The sequence below is a fragment of the Erinaceus europaeus genome, chromosome 18 (genome assembly GCF_950295315.1).
Source record: "Erinaceus europaeus chromosome 18, mEriEur2.1, whole genome shotgun sequence".
In the NCBI taxonomy this organism is placed as follows: Eukaryota; Metazoa; Chordata; class Mammalia; order Eulipotyphla; family Erinaceidae; genus Erinaceus; species Erinaceus europaeus.
Window position 1 is genome coordinate 20,305,864 of NC_080179.1, and position 14,519 is coordinate 20,320,382.

The following is a 14,519-nucleotide window of genomic DNA, read 5'->3' on the forward strand; positions in this document are numbered from 1 at the left end:
AACCAGGTGTGCCACCACCTGGCCCCAGAAAAGTACTTCTTAAGCATCTATATTTGCTTTTCTTTTCCTCAAAACATTTCGTTGTTGTTGTAATATCTGGGGCTTCATCACTCTGGGATGACTTTTTCAGACAGAGACAAAGTCAGAGAGACAAGGAAAGAAGTCACACCCAAGCTCCCTTTAATGCTATGGAGGCAGGACCTGAACTTGGGTCACAGATAGCAAAGCAGTATCTCTAAGTGAATTCACTGGCCCTCTTCCTCAAATTTTTATTCACTTTTACTTTATAGACAGTAAAACTATAATTTTCTCAGAAACAAAAAATGTATAATAGTAATAATAATACCCTTATAAGTTCACCAAACTGGAGATAGCGACTATTAAAAGACCTTTCTGGGAGTTGGGCGGTAGCGCAGCAGGTTAAGCGCAGGTGGCGCTAAGCTCAAGGACCAGCGTCAGGATCCTGGTTCGAGCCCCCGGCTCCCCACCTGCAGGCAGGTCCCTTCACAGGCGGTGAAGCAGATCTGCAGGTGTCTATCTTTCTCTCCCCCTCTCTGTCTTCCCCTCCTCTCTCCATTTCTCTCTGTCCTATCCAACAACAACGACATCAATAATAACTACAACAATAAAACAACAAGGGCAACAAAAGAGAATAAATAAAATAAAATAAAAAATTTTAAAAAAGACCTTTCTATATTGCATTTAATTTATTAACTTTATTTTAAATGCTGCCAGGACCTTATACTTGACTGCAGGATTCCACAACTATCAGTGGACTTTACTATCCCCAACTTTTGACTTCATATAGAGACAGAGGTGGAGAGAGGAGACACCATACTATCACGCCTCTGTTCACGGAGCTTCCATGTGGGTGTCGCCTGGGCATGGTGCTCCTACGTGGTGCTGAGGGGCTCAAACCTGGGTCCTCATGCATGGGGAAGTGTGTACTCTACCAAGTGAGCTATCTCCTAGTCCCTACATTACTTTTTAAACAGCAAGTAACAGCTCATAATCGATACCTACCAACACGTGCCACACGTTTTCATTTGCTCCATCAAAGCTGCAAAAACGAATGCTCACTCCCAGCAAGCCCTGACCACCCCACATGTTACTTGGCGTGACTGAGGTCTCCCGTAGCTCCAGTGTTTTACTACTGTAGATGAGCATTTTGACAGGCTTTTCAACGTTTGCTTTCAGTAAGTCCTTAAGAGTGTCATTGTCTTTATTCTGTGAACAACACAAAGACCATTTTCCATAATAAATAAAACATTAATGTTAATCTTAGTTTAACACTCCTATGACTTCATTTGGAGTGATATTATCAACATGAATTAGGCATTCAACAGGTAAAGGTTTTGTTAACATTCAAATGCTCCCCCCTCAAATAAAAGACATCAAGAAACTAAAAGCAATTCTTGTTAGTCAGCGATAACTCCGGAAAGAATTTTTTTCTAATAGTTGACTATGGGTTTTGCAACCCAACATTAAGTAGCTTGATCCAGGGTTTCAGAGATAATAAACACCCAATAAGAAGCCATACTACTAACAGAACTGGTAAAACTTTGATTTTAAAATCTAGAACATTTTCTGGGGTTGAGGATTAATTTTGGATTCCACTTCTAAAAACATACGTTATTTAATAGGCACTAGGAGGGAAAGATAAATGGCATAGTATGTTTAAACATTTCACCAAATACATAAATAAGGGCCATTATACTGGGAACACTGGCAAGTAATGAACAAAAAGTTTAGACTATAAAATAAAAAGATTAGGGAGTCGGGCTGTAGCACAGTGGGTTAAGCGCAGGTGGCGCAAAGCACAAGGACCGGCATCAGGATCCCGGTTCGAACCCCGGCTCCCCACCTGCAGGGGAGTCGCTTCACAGGCGGTGAAGCAGGTCTGCAGGTGTCTATCTTTCTCTCCCCCTCTCTGTCTTCCCCTCCCTCTCTCCATTTCTCTCTGTCCTATCCAACAACGACAACAACAATAATAACTACAACAATAAAACAAGGGCAATAAATAAATAAATAAACTAAATATTAAAAAAATAAAAATAAAAAGATTAAAAAAAAAAAAATCAACCAACCACATAGCTACTGCCATAAGAACTTTCACTGCTGAAATCATCTAATTTCCTACCTGTAGTACTTTTATTACAGGTAAGATGAAAACAAATAAGTGATTTTAATCTTATAGTTTTAGAACATACCTGACTCTACTTTTAAAATCTGTTATTAATAGTATGTTACAAGATTGTAAGATCACACTTTATAGTTCCACACCCACCACCAAAGCAAGTTCTGTGTCTCCACCCTCCCACAGTTAACCACCATAGTTCTCACAGGTCTGGAGAGTTTGCTTGCTTCTGTTCTTTGTTTTGGACAAGTTCATGTGAATCTGTCAGATTCTACTAATACTGCTTATGTCTCACAGAATTTAGCTCCAAAAAAAACCCCCCAAATTAACTGAACTAATCTCTATTTATTAATTCCTTTGTCAACAAGTTGTAAAAGCGTGACTTTGAAAAGCAAGCTTTTCCATTTTAATTAATTCTTTCTGCTTAAAGAAAAGCAATTAGCATAAAAAGTAAGTGCCCAGTAGTTTTACTCTTCACTCTTCTAACACACGGCTTGGATTGCTAGGCAAAACTGTGTTGTATATTTGACATTTGTATTGTCATATGTTTCACATTTTTATGTTTATTAACACATGATTATTTTTACAAACTGGTACCATACACTATGTATTATTTGTAAACAGCGAATAGACATTCATTCTATGTAACCTGAAAAATTCCACTTTCAAATGACTATACAGAACTATAGACAAAAGCTTTACAAAGTTGAACTTACTAATCTTGAACCATTAATAGAAACAATAAAATCAAAGAATGGCTCCAGTCCGGCTCTGTGTCCTGGGGAATTTTCTTGAACCTATAAAAACAAAATGCCCAAAATTAAAAAAATGCAAAGGTTCATTAAAAACTGTAAGCTAGGGAGTCGGGCTGTAGCTCAGCAAGCTAAGCGCAGGTGGCGCAAAGCACAAGGTTGGCATAAGGATCCCGGTTCGAGCCCCCGGCTCCCCACCTGCAGGGGAGTCGCTTCACAAGCGGTGAAGCAGGTCTGCAGGTGTCCATCTTTCTCTCCCCCTCTCTGTCTTCCCCTCCTCTCTCCATTTCTCTCTGTCCTATCCAACAACGAACAACATCAATAACAATAACTACAACAACAATGAAAAACAACAAGGACAACAAAAGAGAAAATAAATAAATAAAATATTTAAAAAATTGAAAAAAAAAACCAAAAAACTGTAAGCTAAATTTCATTATTTCTTTTTGGTAAAAACTGGTTAATTTCAGTGACAATGAAATACAGGTATATAGTAGTTTCCTTATCACTTTTCATCTCTTCCTGATCACTAAACTCTACCTATGAAGAGCATTTTGTATATGACGATTTTCCTTATACTATTTTTTTCAGTTTTTTTTGGACCTAGTCAGAGTGATTCAGTCTTTTTTGGATCTAGTCAGAGTGATTCCCACCTCCTGCACTTAGCACACGACAATTATTACAACTGATTAACAAATTCAAATTTATTTAACACTTATTACATGACTAATACACATTTATTCTATGACTGTTATCATTTAGTTACAAAGTTAACACAGGTACACAACTACTAACAATAAGACATTTATTTACAGGTAAAAAGAGGAAAAGGAAACAAAATATATACAATTCACTAACTGCTGTAGTACAAGGCTAAAGACCAAGTTAAGGGCTAATATGGAATGCTAAATTCTACAAGGAAGAATAATCTTAGAAGCAGCAGCACAAGAAAATAGACATTTGAATTGCACTTTAAAAGAACTGGGGGCTAGGAGCCTGGGGGGTGGGATGGCAGGTCTTACTGAGTGAACACATTACAATACACAATGACCTGGGTTCAAGCTCCTCACATGCAGGGGAAGCTTTGTGTGTGGTAAAAATCAGTGCTGCAGGTGTCTCTCGCTACTTCCCCCTTCCCTCTCAATGTCTGTCTCTATCCAGAAAACATATATAAATATTTTTAAAAATCAGGGTATAACCATTTCCCCCCTCATCGAATCAGCTTATTGGAGGGTTAATGGCCGTTGGAACAGCTGTTGACACATGGGTATATTCTCTCTCCTCCCTGTGAAAGGTGTCCCTAAAACACTCTCACTTCACCAGTTCCCCAAAAGCTCCTCCACCCCTGTGCTCCTTCTCCAGAGTCCTGTGCTTTGCTGCAAGACAATACGCCCAGTCAAAGTTTTGCTCTGTGTTTTCCCTTTCTGTCCTATGAGATTGGTTGATACTGGTGCTTATGGTGGAAATGAGTAGGGGGTAAAGGATAGTCGAACACTAAAAATAATAGAAACCCAGAGGTAGGAATATAAAAAAATCAGAATCATAATGTAGACTGACAAGACAACAACGTGGTTTAGGATAGAAATACAGATTATAAATTTGAAAATCAGAAATCCATTTCTTCTTTCTCTCTCTCTCTTTTTTTTAAATTACCAGAGTACTGCTCAGCTTTGGTTTATGGTGGTACAAGGGATTGAACTTGGGACTTCAGAGCCTCAGCTATGAGTCTCTTTGCATAACCAATATGCTATCTAACCCTGCCCAAGAAATCCCCTAATCCAAAGTGAAGAGTGTAGATGGTTTTATATATCATAGGTATACTGTGGCTAATTCTGTATGAGTCAGCAATTTTCAGAGTAAAAAGATGTCTCATTAGCTTTCCAAGATTTCAAAATGATTCAACAAAAGGGTTAAAATTACTATTTTTTTTTTTTCAATTTTATTTTACAGGTAGAGAAAGAGAGATTTCACAACTTGTCTAAGGCTCTATGGCTAGCTGGTCGTATAATATAGTTCAGTAAGAAAACCGGAGGACTGGGGAGGTAAAAACAGTGTTAGCGAAGCTGACTTGGATGCCTGAGGCTCAAGGTCCCACTTTGAATCCCTGACGCCACTACAGCCACAGCTCAGCAGGGTGCTGGTAAAAAAAAGAATTTAAAGAAAGTTAGAAAGGATGGAACCAGGTAGGTCCTGGAAGATAAAGATTACTTAGCTTCTCAGTGACTTAAGTGTTAAGGAGCTAAACCCCAAATTTAGATTCATTAAAATAAACTAAAACATTTTCTAGACTTGTAGTAATAAAAGGTTTAATATTTAATAGTAGTATCAACATCAAAAAGCTAATATTGTCTACTCGGCACTTTCTCTTCCAAAATACACAATGTTTTAAGGAATTTTTATTGTTAGATGTTACTAAGAACCGTCAACTATCCTACAACAATAAAGTTTGCCGTGCGCCTGGTAAGGTGGCATGTTACCATGTGCAAGGACCTGGATTCAAATCCCTGGCCCCCTTTCTGTGGGGAGAGGAGTTTCAGGAGTAGTGAAGCACTGCTGAAGGTCTCTCTCTACCTAGCTTTCCTTCCCGATCAATTTCTGACTCTAGCCAACAAATGAATAAAATAATTTTTATTTTATTTTTATATTTATTCATTTATTTTCCCTTTTGTTGCCCTTGTTGTTTTTTATTATTGTAGTTGTCATCATTGTGGGATAGGACAGAGAGAAACGGAGAGAGGAGGGTAAGATAGAGAGGGGGAGAGAAAGATAGACACCTGCAGACCTGCTTCACCGACTGTGAAGCGACTCCCCTGCAGGTGGAGAGGTGGGGGGGGGGGGTGCTCGAACCAGGATTCTTACGCTGGTCCTTGCGCTTCGTGCCATGTGTACTTAACCCACTGCGCTACTACCCGACTCCTTGAATAAACTAATTTTTAAAAGATAAAGTTTGCGGGGTCGGGCGGTAGCATAACGGGTTAAGCGCACATGGCGCAAAGCACAAGGATGGGTGCAAGGATCCCGGTCCAAAACCCCGGCTCCCACCTGCTCCTAGGAGGGTTGCTTCACCATCGGTGAAGCAGGTCTGCAGGTGTCTTTCTCTCTCCCTCCCTCTCTTTTCTCCAACAACAATAACAACAAATAATACCCACAACAATGATAAAACAACAAGGGCAACAAAAAGGAAAAAAAATGGCTTCCAGGAGCAGTGGATTCGTGGTGCAGGCACCCAGCACCAGCAATAACCCTGGAGGCAAAAAAAAAAAAAAGGTAAACTTAGCATTGATATTTATAGTTTTGACTTTCTATAGTCATCTAAATATTTCTAATAGTCCTAAGATTATGGAAATACTAGATGTATACATTTATCCTTACTTAGTCACACAGTAATACATCATTTTGATACTTTCAAAATGGAATCCAGACTGTTCTGAAAATGTTTTTCTAATATCAGTCAAATAGTTCACTACTTCTTAGACTAACGTCACTTTTTATTCATTTTAAATCAAATTATACTATTACTGCTTTTTAATTTTTTCTTACCGGAGCACCACTCAGTTCTGGTTAACGGTGCTACGTAATTGAGCCTTAGGCACTAAAGTCTTTACATAACACCTAGTTATTTCCCAAAAGCCCTAGCCTTTAGAAAAGTAAAACTTTTTCAGTAAAGAATAGCTGTCCACTATAAAATAATATTTACTTTACTAAAACGCCATCGGATCCTTATGAAACTTCCCTGTAAATCTGGATCTAAATCATTTTTGTAAATTAAACATCATGATTTATTATGGAGAAGTATTACACTGAAACACTAATCAGTATGCATTAGTGTAGTTTCTTTATTCCTGGTTTTGTAAAAGGGATATTTCATGCTCTGTATGTCTTCCAGTAAAATGTCCCAACCCCCAGTGGTAGAATTACTTCCTCAGATGACAATTCTGAGAGGAAAATGTTGACTACCTGCAGCCAGTATGAGAAGAAAAGGTCAAGTGGGGAGTTGGGCAGTAGCACAGCGGGTTAAGTGCACGTGGCAAGAAGCCCAAGGACAGGCGTAAGGATCCTGGTTCGAGCCCTGGCTCCCCACTTGCAGGGGGGTCACTTCACAGGCGGTGAAGCAGGTCTGCAGTTGTCTATCTTTCTCTCTCCTGCTCTGTCTTCCCCTCCTCTCTCCATTTCTCTCTGTCCTATCCAACAACGATGGCATCAATAACAATAACTACAACAACAATAAAAAACTACAAGGGCAACAAAAGGGAAAGTAAAATATATATTTTTTTAAAAAAAGAAAAGGTCATGTGACAGCTAGGTGAGGAAGCATCACTATCTACTACAAGACTGTGGGTTAGGTCTCTCTCAGGGGTGAGATGCTGTGGGTGTGAAAAGGGGTCCATTAGCATAGACCCTACGTGCCCTCTGAGAGTAGAGTTTCTCATTTTACTAGAAGCACGTATGTACTCTGCATCTTTCCAACTGACCATTTCATTTAGAAACCAACTAAGTTCACTGATCAATTTCAAACGTCTCCAATGAGGCTCCTGAAGTTTACCTTTCAGGCAAAGAGGGCCACAGGCAGTACTAATGTCATCATCACCAACTTAGAAAGCTGATCACGTACACTGACAGCAGAGAGATAACACACTGATGGCTATCAGGCCACCCTGTGAGTATAAAGTTACTGCACAGTATTTGAAATGAGAAGTTTCAATGCCTTCTAAAGTACTGTTACCTATAACTCAAAAAAGATTCAATAGCTAAATTTGAATTCTAAAACAAACAATTCTTCCTCTAATCCCATTTTTATTTGCTACAAGCATAGACCTCTTTGTCCCTAGTGGACCTTGAAATTAATTTCTTTCCAAAATTTATTTTGCATTATTAGTACCAGCATATTCTAGCAGTGAGGTATCTTAATTACTGTGGTGAAGCCAGTAGAGGGAGCCATAGAAAATGTCCTCTTGGATCCTAGCATCTTTAAAGGAAAATTTCACAACATGGAAAATAAGATCTAGGCACAGCAAGTTACACATTCACTCAGGTGAAGTTTCCCTAGCTAGATGATCCACTGACAAGAATCTCTTAGGTACCCAATCTCTCAAGGACCAGATTACCATTCAGTACTTTCTGTCCCCTCTGAGTCTATCTGCTTCCTTAAACCAATTAAAGGAATAAACACACCACACACACAGGCCATCTAACATTTATTATTGCATCAAACACCATAGCAATTTGAGGTATATAGGTTAAATTTAAAATTTTAAGATTCTAATATATTTTTAGAACAGTACACTAAAAGGTAAGAGTTTCAGAACTAGACTGAGTTGGTTTTGAATGACAGTTCTGCCTACTTATCAGTTATATTTACTTGGAAAGTTCATTTTTCTGGACCTCATCTGCAGTGCCATCTACTTCATAAGAACACTGTAGGGATTCAGTAAGTTTAAGTTTATAAAATGCAGAAGTCTCTAACATAAGATAGAGTATTTTCAATTTAACATAAGATAAAATTTAACATATCTTCAATTTATCTCCCAAATGCTCCAATCACCACTGGAGAGTAATGTATTTCTAATTCCTGTATTCTACCCTCTTTCTCTCTTTTTTTTTTTAAATATTTATTTATTCCCTTTTGTTGCCCTTGTTGTTTTACTGTAGTTATTTTTTATTTATTTATTTTTTTATATGGAACGCTTCACGAATTTGCGTACCATCCTTGCGCAGGGACCATGCTAATCTCTGTATCGTTCCAATTTTAGCATATATGCTGCCGAAGCGAGCACTTACTGTAGTTATTATGGATGTTGTTCGTTGTTGGATAGGACAGAGAGAAATGGAGAGAGGAGGGGAAGACAGAGAGGGGGAGAGAAAGACACCTGCAGACCTGCTTCACCGCTTGTGAAGCGACTCCCCTGCAGGTCCAACTGGGATCCTTATGCCGGTTCTTGCGCTTTGCGCCACGTGCGCTTAACCCGCTGCGCTACCACCGGACTCCCTCTACCTTGTTTTTCTAACCATGTGCCATAGATCAATGTCCCTAACTCTTAAAGAAAAACAAATATCAGTTAGGTGGGCAGAGGCCAGTTGAGCACACATATTTGCATGTGCAAGGATCAGGCCCACTTGCAGGAGGGGAAAGCTTCCAGAGTTGAGAACTGCTTCCATGAAGCAATCTGTCTCCCCCCCCCCCCCCCCCCGATTTTTCTTCTTCTTCTCCATCAAGGGGGGAAAAGGCCACTAAGGAAAGCTTTCATCAAGCAGGCACTAAGATCCCGTGATAACGCCGGTGGCAACAGAACAAACAAATAAAAACACAAAACCTAAATTATTTAGGAAGAAAACTAAAGGCTGCCTCTCAAAGATCAGTTTCAAAAGGGGCCAGGCAGTGGCGCACCTGGTTAAGCACACACACTATACAGTGTGCAAAGACCCAGGTGCAAACCCCTGGTCCCCACCTGCAGGGGGAAAGCTTCATTAATGGTGAAGCAGGGCTGCAGGTGTCTCCCTGCCTTTCTCCCTATCACCCTCTCTCCTCCAAATTTCCCTCTGTCTCTATCCAATAATAAATAAAATAAAAGTTGCCTTAAAAAAAAAATCAGTTCCAATCCAAATGAATGGCAGGTATGAAGGTCAAAAGCAATAAAGTTTGTTTGTTTGTTGCTGCTGATTTGTTACGATTGAGAGAGACAGAAACGGGGGGGAGAGGAAGAGGGATTTCTTCCTTTGCAGCTTTATTGAGAAATAATTTGTTAAGTGCTTTTTAAAAATCAAATTAACCTTTCAGATGAACAATTCAGTGCTTTTAAAGTATATTCAAAGAATTGTACAGCAGTCACCACTATGTAATTCCAGAACATTTTTCATCAGGTAGACAGTCAACATTCTCTACCAGCCCCCAGCAACTGACCTGTTTCTACGGATTTACCTATTCTGGACATTTCTTATAAATGGAACCTTAAATCCTACTAGGGAAGCTATCTCCCAGTCCCTGGCTACCTTATTATTTTTTAATTTAACAGGAGAGAAACTGAGAAAGAAGGGGAGATTAAGAGGGAGAAAGAGAGACACCTGCAGCACTGCCTCTCTGCTCCTGAAGCTTCCCTCCTGCAGGTTAGGGAAATGGGTGTGAGCATGGCTCCTCACTCATGGTAATGCATGTGTAATGCCACATGTGTAATGCCACATGTGCCACCGCCTGGCCCTGCCTTTTTAATTGTTTTTATCCTTTTAAAAGTTCAAATAGAGAGAGAAGGAAAGGCCATAGCGCCGTTCCACCACCTGGGGAGCTTCCTCTGGGGCGGCTCACGCAGCCATAAAAAGAATGAAAATCTAGCCATTTGCAGGAGGCTGAATGGACCCTGAGGGCATTATGCTAAGAGAAATAAATCAGACAAAGACTGTATGATTTCACTAGTACGGAAAATCTAAAACCCAAGCTCAAAGATGTGCTAGAGGGATACTCTACTCTAACTTTCTCTCTCATAAATAAGTAAGATTAGCTGTCATTAAGTCATTTATAGAAGATCAAACCCATCAGGACCATTTTAATTATGTCACATAGACTATTTAGTTATTAACATCCTGGCAAAACAATGATAAGGATACAAGTTCGTGCCTACTTTTAAAACAAACAAAGGGCCAGACAGTGGTGCACTTGGTTAAGAGCTATAGGGTATAAGGAACCAGGTTCAAGCCCCAGGTCCCCACCTGCAGGGGGCAAGTTTCATGAGTGGTGAAGCAGGGCTGCAGGTGTGTCTGTCTCTCCCCCTCTCTATTACCCCCTTCCCTCTTGATTTCTGGCTGTCCTTATCCAGTAAGTAAAAAATTAAAAAAGTAAATATAATAAAATTTTTAAATGTTCTGAAAAATAAGGATCTTTAAAATTTACAAGGCATATTTGTAAAATGAATTAATCTAAAACTTGTTTTACACAAAGCAGAACTTGAACTGGATTTGGTGGATTGCACCAAAGTAAAGGACTCAGGGGTTGGGAGCAGAGGATTTGTCTGTCATGCAGGCACCAAGCCCCAAAGATAACCGTGGGGGCAAAAACAAAAAGTGTATGTAGACAACACTGACATTACTAATTGGTTCAACGTCTACTGACATTGACAAAAGTTTATTTATTTTCCCTTTTGTTGCCCTTGTTGATTTTTATGGTTGTTGTAGTTATTGTTGTTATTGATGTCATCGTTGTTAGGACAGAGAGAAATGGAGAGAGGAGGGGAAGACAAAGATAGATAATTGCAGACCTGCTTCTCTGCTTGTGAAGGGGACCCCCCCCTTTGCAGGTGGGGAGCCGGGGGCTTGAACAGGGATCCTTATGCCGGCCCTTGCATTTCGCGCCACTTGCGCTTAGCCTGCTGCGCTACCATCCAATTCCCTTCACAAAAGTTTACATCCAAAAATTCTTACAATTCTTCAAAAGTACCCCAAAATTCATGCATTGTAAGTCAGTGTTTAATAAGTGAAAACTGTCCCCTTTCCTAAATTTAAAATCAAGAATGCTTTCCAGTTAAACAGCTTGGGGTTTTTATTAGATGAGACCAATGGGGACAGGGGGAGGTCAGAATCTTTAGGTGGTATTTATAAAGCTTTTTCAACTATAATTTTATATTTTAGTACCAACAAGACAGCTTACTTAGTGAGCTTGCTTTACTATGGAACAACCCAGGTTCTAGCTCAGCCCCCACCACACTGAGGCGCTGTCTCTTACAATTAAAAAAAAAAAATACAAAGAAAGAAAAAGTCAGCCAGGAGCAGTGAAGCTCCAATCAATGATACCAAAAACGAACATGTCCGATATTCAACTGCTTTTGTTTTATACCCACTGTTTTCAGAATGAGAAGAGAAAGGACTAGGAGTGAGGTGTTTATGTTTCTCAAGAAGAGCCACGAATTATACAAACTCCAGAAACAGTACAATGAAGAAATTTTGACTGCTGAATATTAGTTCCATAAGAAAGTGAATTTCCAAATGAAATTCTTATTTAGTATGGCACTGGGCCACATGTGATTCCACAGTTCCCGGTGTCAATTCTTTTTCATTCTTCTTGAGATCGAGATGGAGAGAGACCCACAGTAATTCTCCCAGTGCTGTGGTGCTCTCACGTGGTGCGGGGGCTTGGGCACGGCTGGGGTACTGGGGATCGTTGGTGTGTGCCTTACCAGGAGAGCTACACAGGATGGGCCTAACCTGAAGCCTACTGCAGCAGCACTTCATGTAGATTAGTGAGGTCACATCACGAAAGAGTGGCTTCATACAATAGCAGCTAGAGTCTGAATATCCTGTTTTATACAGAGATAATTCCATTTAACTGTCATTTTCTCCTCTAAGCAGAGCATCTCACGCTGCCCAGTCTTTAGTAAGTGGCTTGGGAGATGAAGGCCTGTGATTACACAGAGGTGGGAACATCCAGCCCAAGGGCCTGTGATGTCATTTGGTCTTGCTCTGCCAAGGCAACAGGCCTTTTTTCACAGCAACATTAAGTGTGGATTTTTTCCCGTTATCACTGAGGCTTCATCTCTCCAAGATGACTTTTTCATATACAAACACATACACATGCCAAGAGGCAGAGAGAGTAAAAGAAATGACAGCACCAAAGCTTCCTCTAGGGCAGTAGGGGCAGGGTTAGAAACTGGGTCTCACAAATGGCAAAGCAACACACTATCCAGGTAAATTATCTGATAAGACAAAGAGAAATTCAGAGGGAAGGGGAGTCAGAAAGGGAGAGAGAAGAAAGACACCGACAGCACTGCTCCATCACTTGTCAAGTTTCCTCCCTGCAGGGTGGTGATCAGGGGTTTGAACTCAGGTCCTCATACAAGGTTAGCGTGTGTACTCCAGCAGGCGCACTGCTGCCTGGCCCCACTAAGTGCTAATCTGAAACCTGGTAATTTTGTATATCCACAAGTGATGTGATAGATATTAATAGCTCTTGGCAGGATGAAGGCTTCCCATCTCAGTACCTGAGACGCCTCATCTCAATGGCCTTTCCTTCAAAACACCCACTACTTCAAAATCTACTTCAGAAGGAACGAGAAGCAGTAAACACATTTTCTGTGTCCCCGTAAATTCTGAACACTGGTTTCAGAGGATTATCGGCTACTCTCCATCTCAAAAAGTCCTAAATATAGAATGGAATGAATTAGAATATTTTAATTTAGAAATAGATCTACTATTAGGCAACCATGATGCAACTCCAGAATGTAATTTTGGGAAAATGGCTTTGTTGGATTTACTTGACAATCTCAGCAAGACATCTATATCCAACATATTCCAAATGCAGTGGTTTTCAGTGACTTCCGACAAAACAGAGAAGCCTCAACTTACATTTACTAGGATTACAGGACAGAAGTAAATGTAGTGAAAATGAAGAGGATCCTATCACATGATGTAATTGGAAAGCATTTTATTTTTTTAAAAAGAAATTGTAATTTTCTAAAATTATTAGAGACAGAGAGAAATTAAGAGGGAAAGGGGAGAGAGAAAGAGTCAGTCACCTGCAGCCCTGCTTCACCACTCATGAAGCCATGAAGCTTTCCCCATGCAGATGGGAACGAGGGACTTGAACCTGGACCTTGTGCACTGTAATGTGAGTGCTTAGCCAGGTGTGCCATCACCTGGGCCCTGGAAAGTACATTATCTTTAAGATTTCTGAACAAATTTGAGAATCTCTCTCTAGGCACCTGCAATGTGTTTATTACCAGAGCACAGCTAATTCCAGCTTAAGGTGATGCTGATGGGAGCTGAGTCTGCGACCTTCAGTGCCTCAAGTTTAACAAGACATTTTGCACAGCTACTACACTATCTCACTAGCACCTACACTATTTATTTATTTATTTATTTATGCAGAGTTATCGCTGGAGCTCGGTACCTGCACTACAAATCACTGCTCCTGAAGGCTATTTTTTCCCCTTCGTTGTTTATCGTTGTTGTTATTATTGCTGTTATTGCTGTCATTATTTTTTGGATAGGATAGAGAGAAATTAGAAGAGGACAGGAAGACAGAGAGGGGGAAAGACACCTGCAGACCTGCTTCACCGCTTGTGAAGCGACCCCCCTCCTACAGGTGGGGAGCCAGGCGCTCAAACCCGGATCCTTATGCCAGTCCATGTGCTTCACGCCATGTGCACTTAATCCACTGCGCTACAGCCCAGCCCCTGCACCTACACTTTAAAAATAACTTTTTATACCTATAGAACATACAAATGCATCAGAAACAATAGCAACAACAAATGCTGGAGAGGTTGTAGGGGCAAAGGGAACTCTCCTGTATTGCTGGTGGAATGGGCAACCCCTGTGGAGAGCAGTCTGGAGAAATGAACATACTCTCTGACCCTCTCCTGAGGATATATCCTAAGGAACAAAACACACCCACCCAAAAAGATCTGTGTATGTCTTTGTTCAGCACAATCTGTAATAGGCAGGGTGTAAAAGCAAGCCAGGTATCCAACAACAGATGAGTGGCTGAGAAGGTTGTGGTATATATACACAATGGAATACTACTCAGCTATTAAAAATAGCGATTTCACTATTTTCAGCCCATCTTGGATGGAGCTTGAAGAAATCATGTTAAGCGAAATAAGTCAGAAACAGAAGGATGAATATGGGATGATCTCACTCAGAGGCAGAAGTTG

The 14,519-nt window shown here is 40.3% G+C and overlaps 1 protein-coding gene and 1 non-coding gene across 2 annotated transcripts in view; both read right to left on the minus strand.

Moving 5' to 3' along the window:
* GORASP2 (golgi reassembly stacking protein 2) overlaps window positions 1–14,519 on the minus strand; it is a 37,348-nt gene that overhangs the window by 17,186 nt on the left and 5,643 nt on the right. Inside the window, exons 2-3 of the mRNA XM_007534536.3 lie at window positions 2,854–2,934; window positions 1,024–1,227 (exon numbers count right to left, since the gene is read on the minus strand). Coding sequence (XP_007534598.1) covers window positions 1,024–1,227; window positions 2,854–2,934 — 285 coding nt within the window. The remainder of the gene's footprint in view (window positions 1–1,023; window positions 1,228–2,853; window positions 2,935–14,519) is intronic.
* Window positions 8,560–8,663, minus strand: LOC132534502 (U6 spliceosomal RNA). Its single transcript, XR_009546210.1, has one exon. It is a non-coding gene; the product is annotated as a U6 spliceosomal RNA (small nuclear RNA).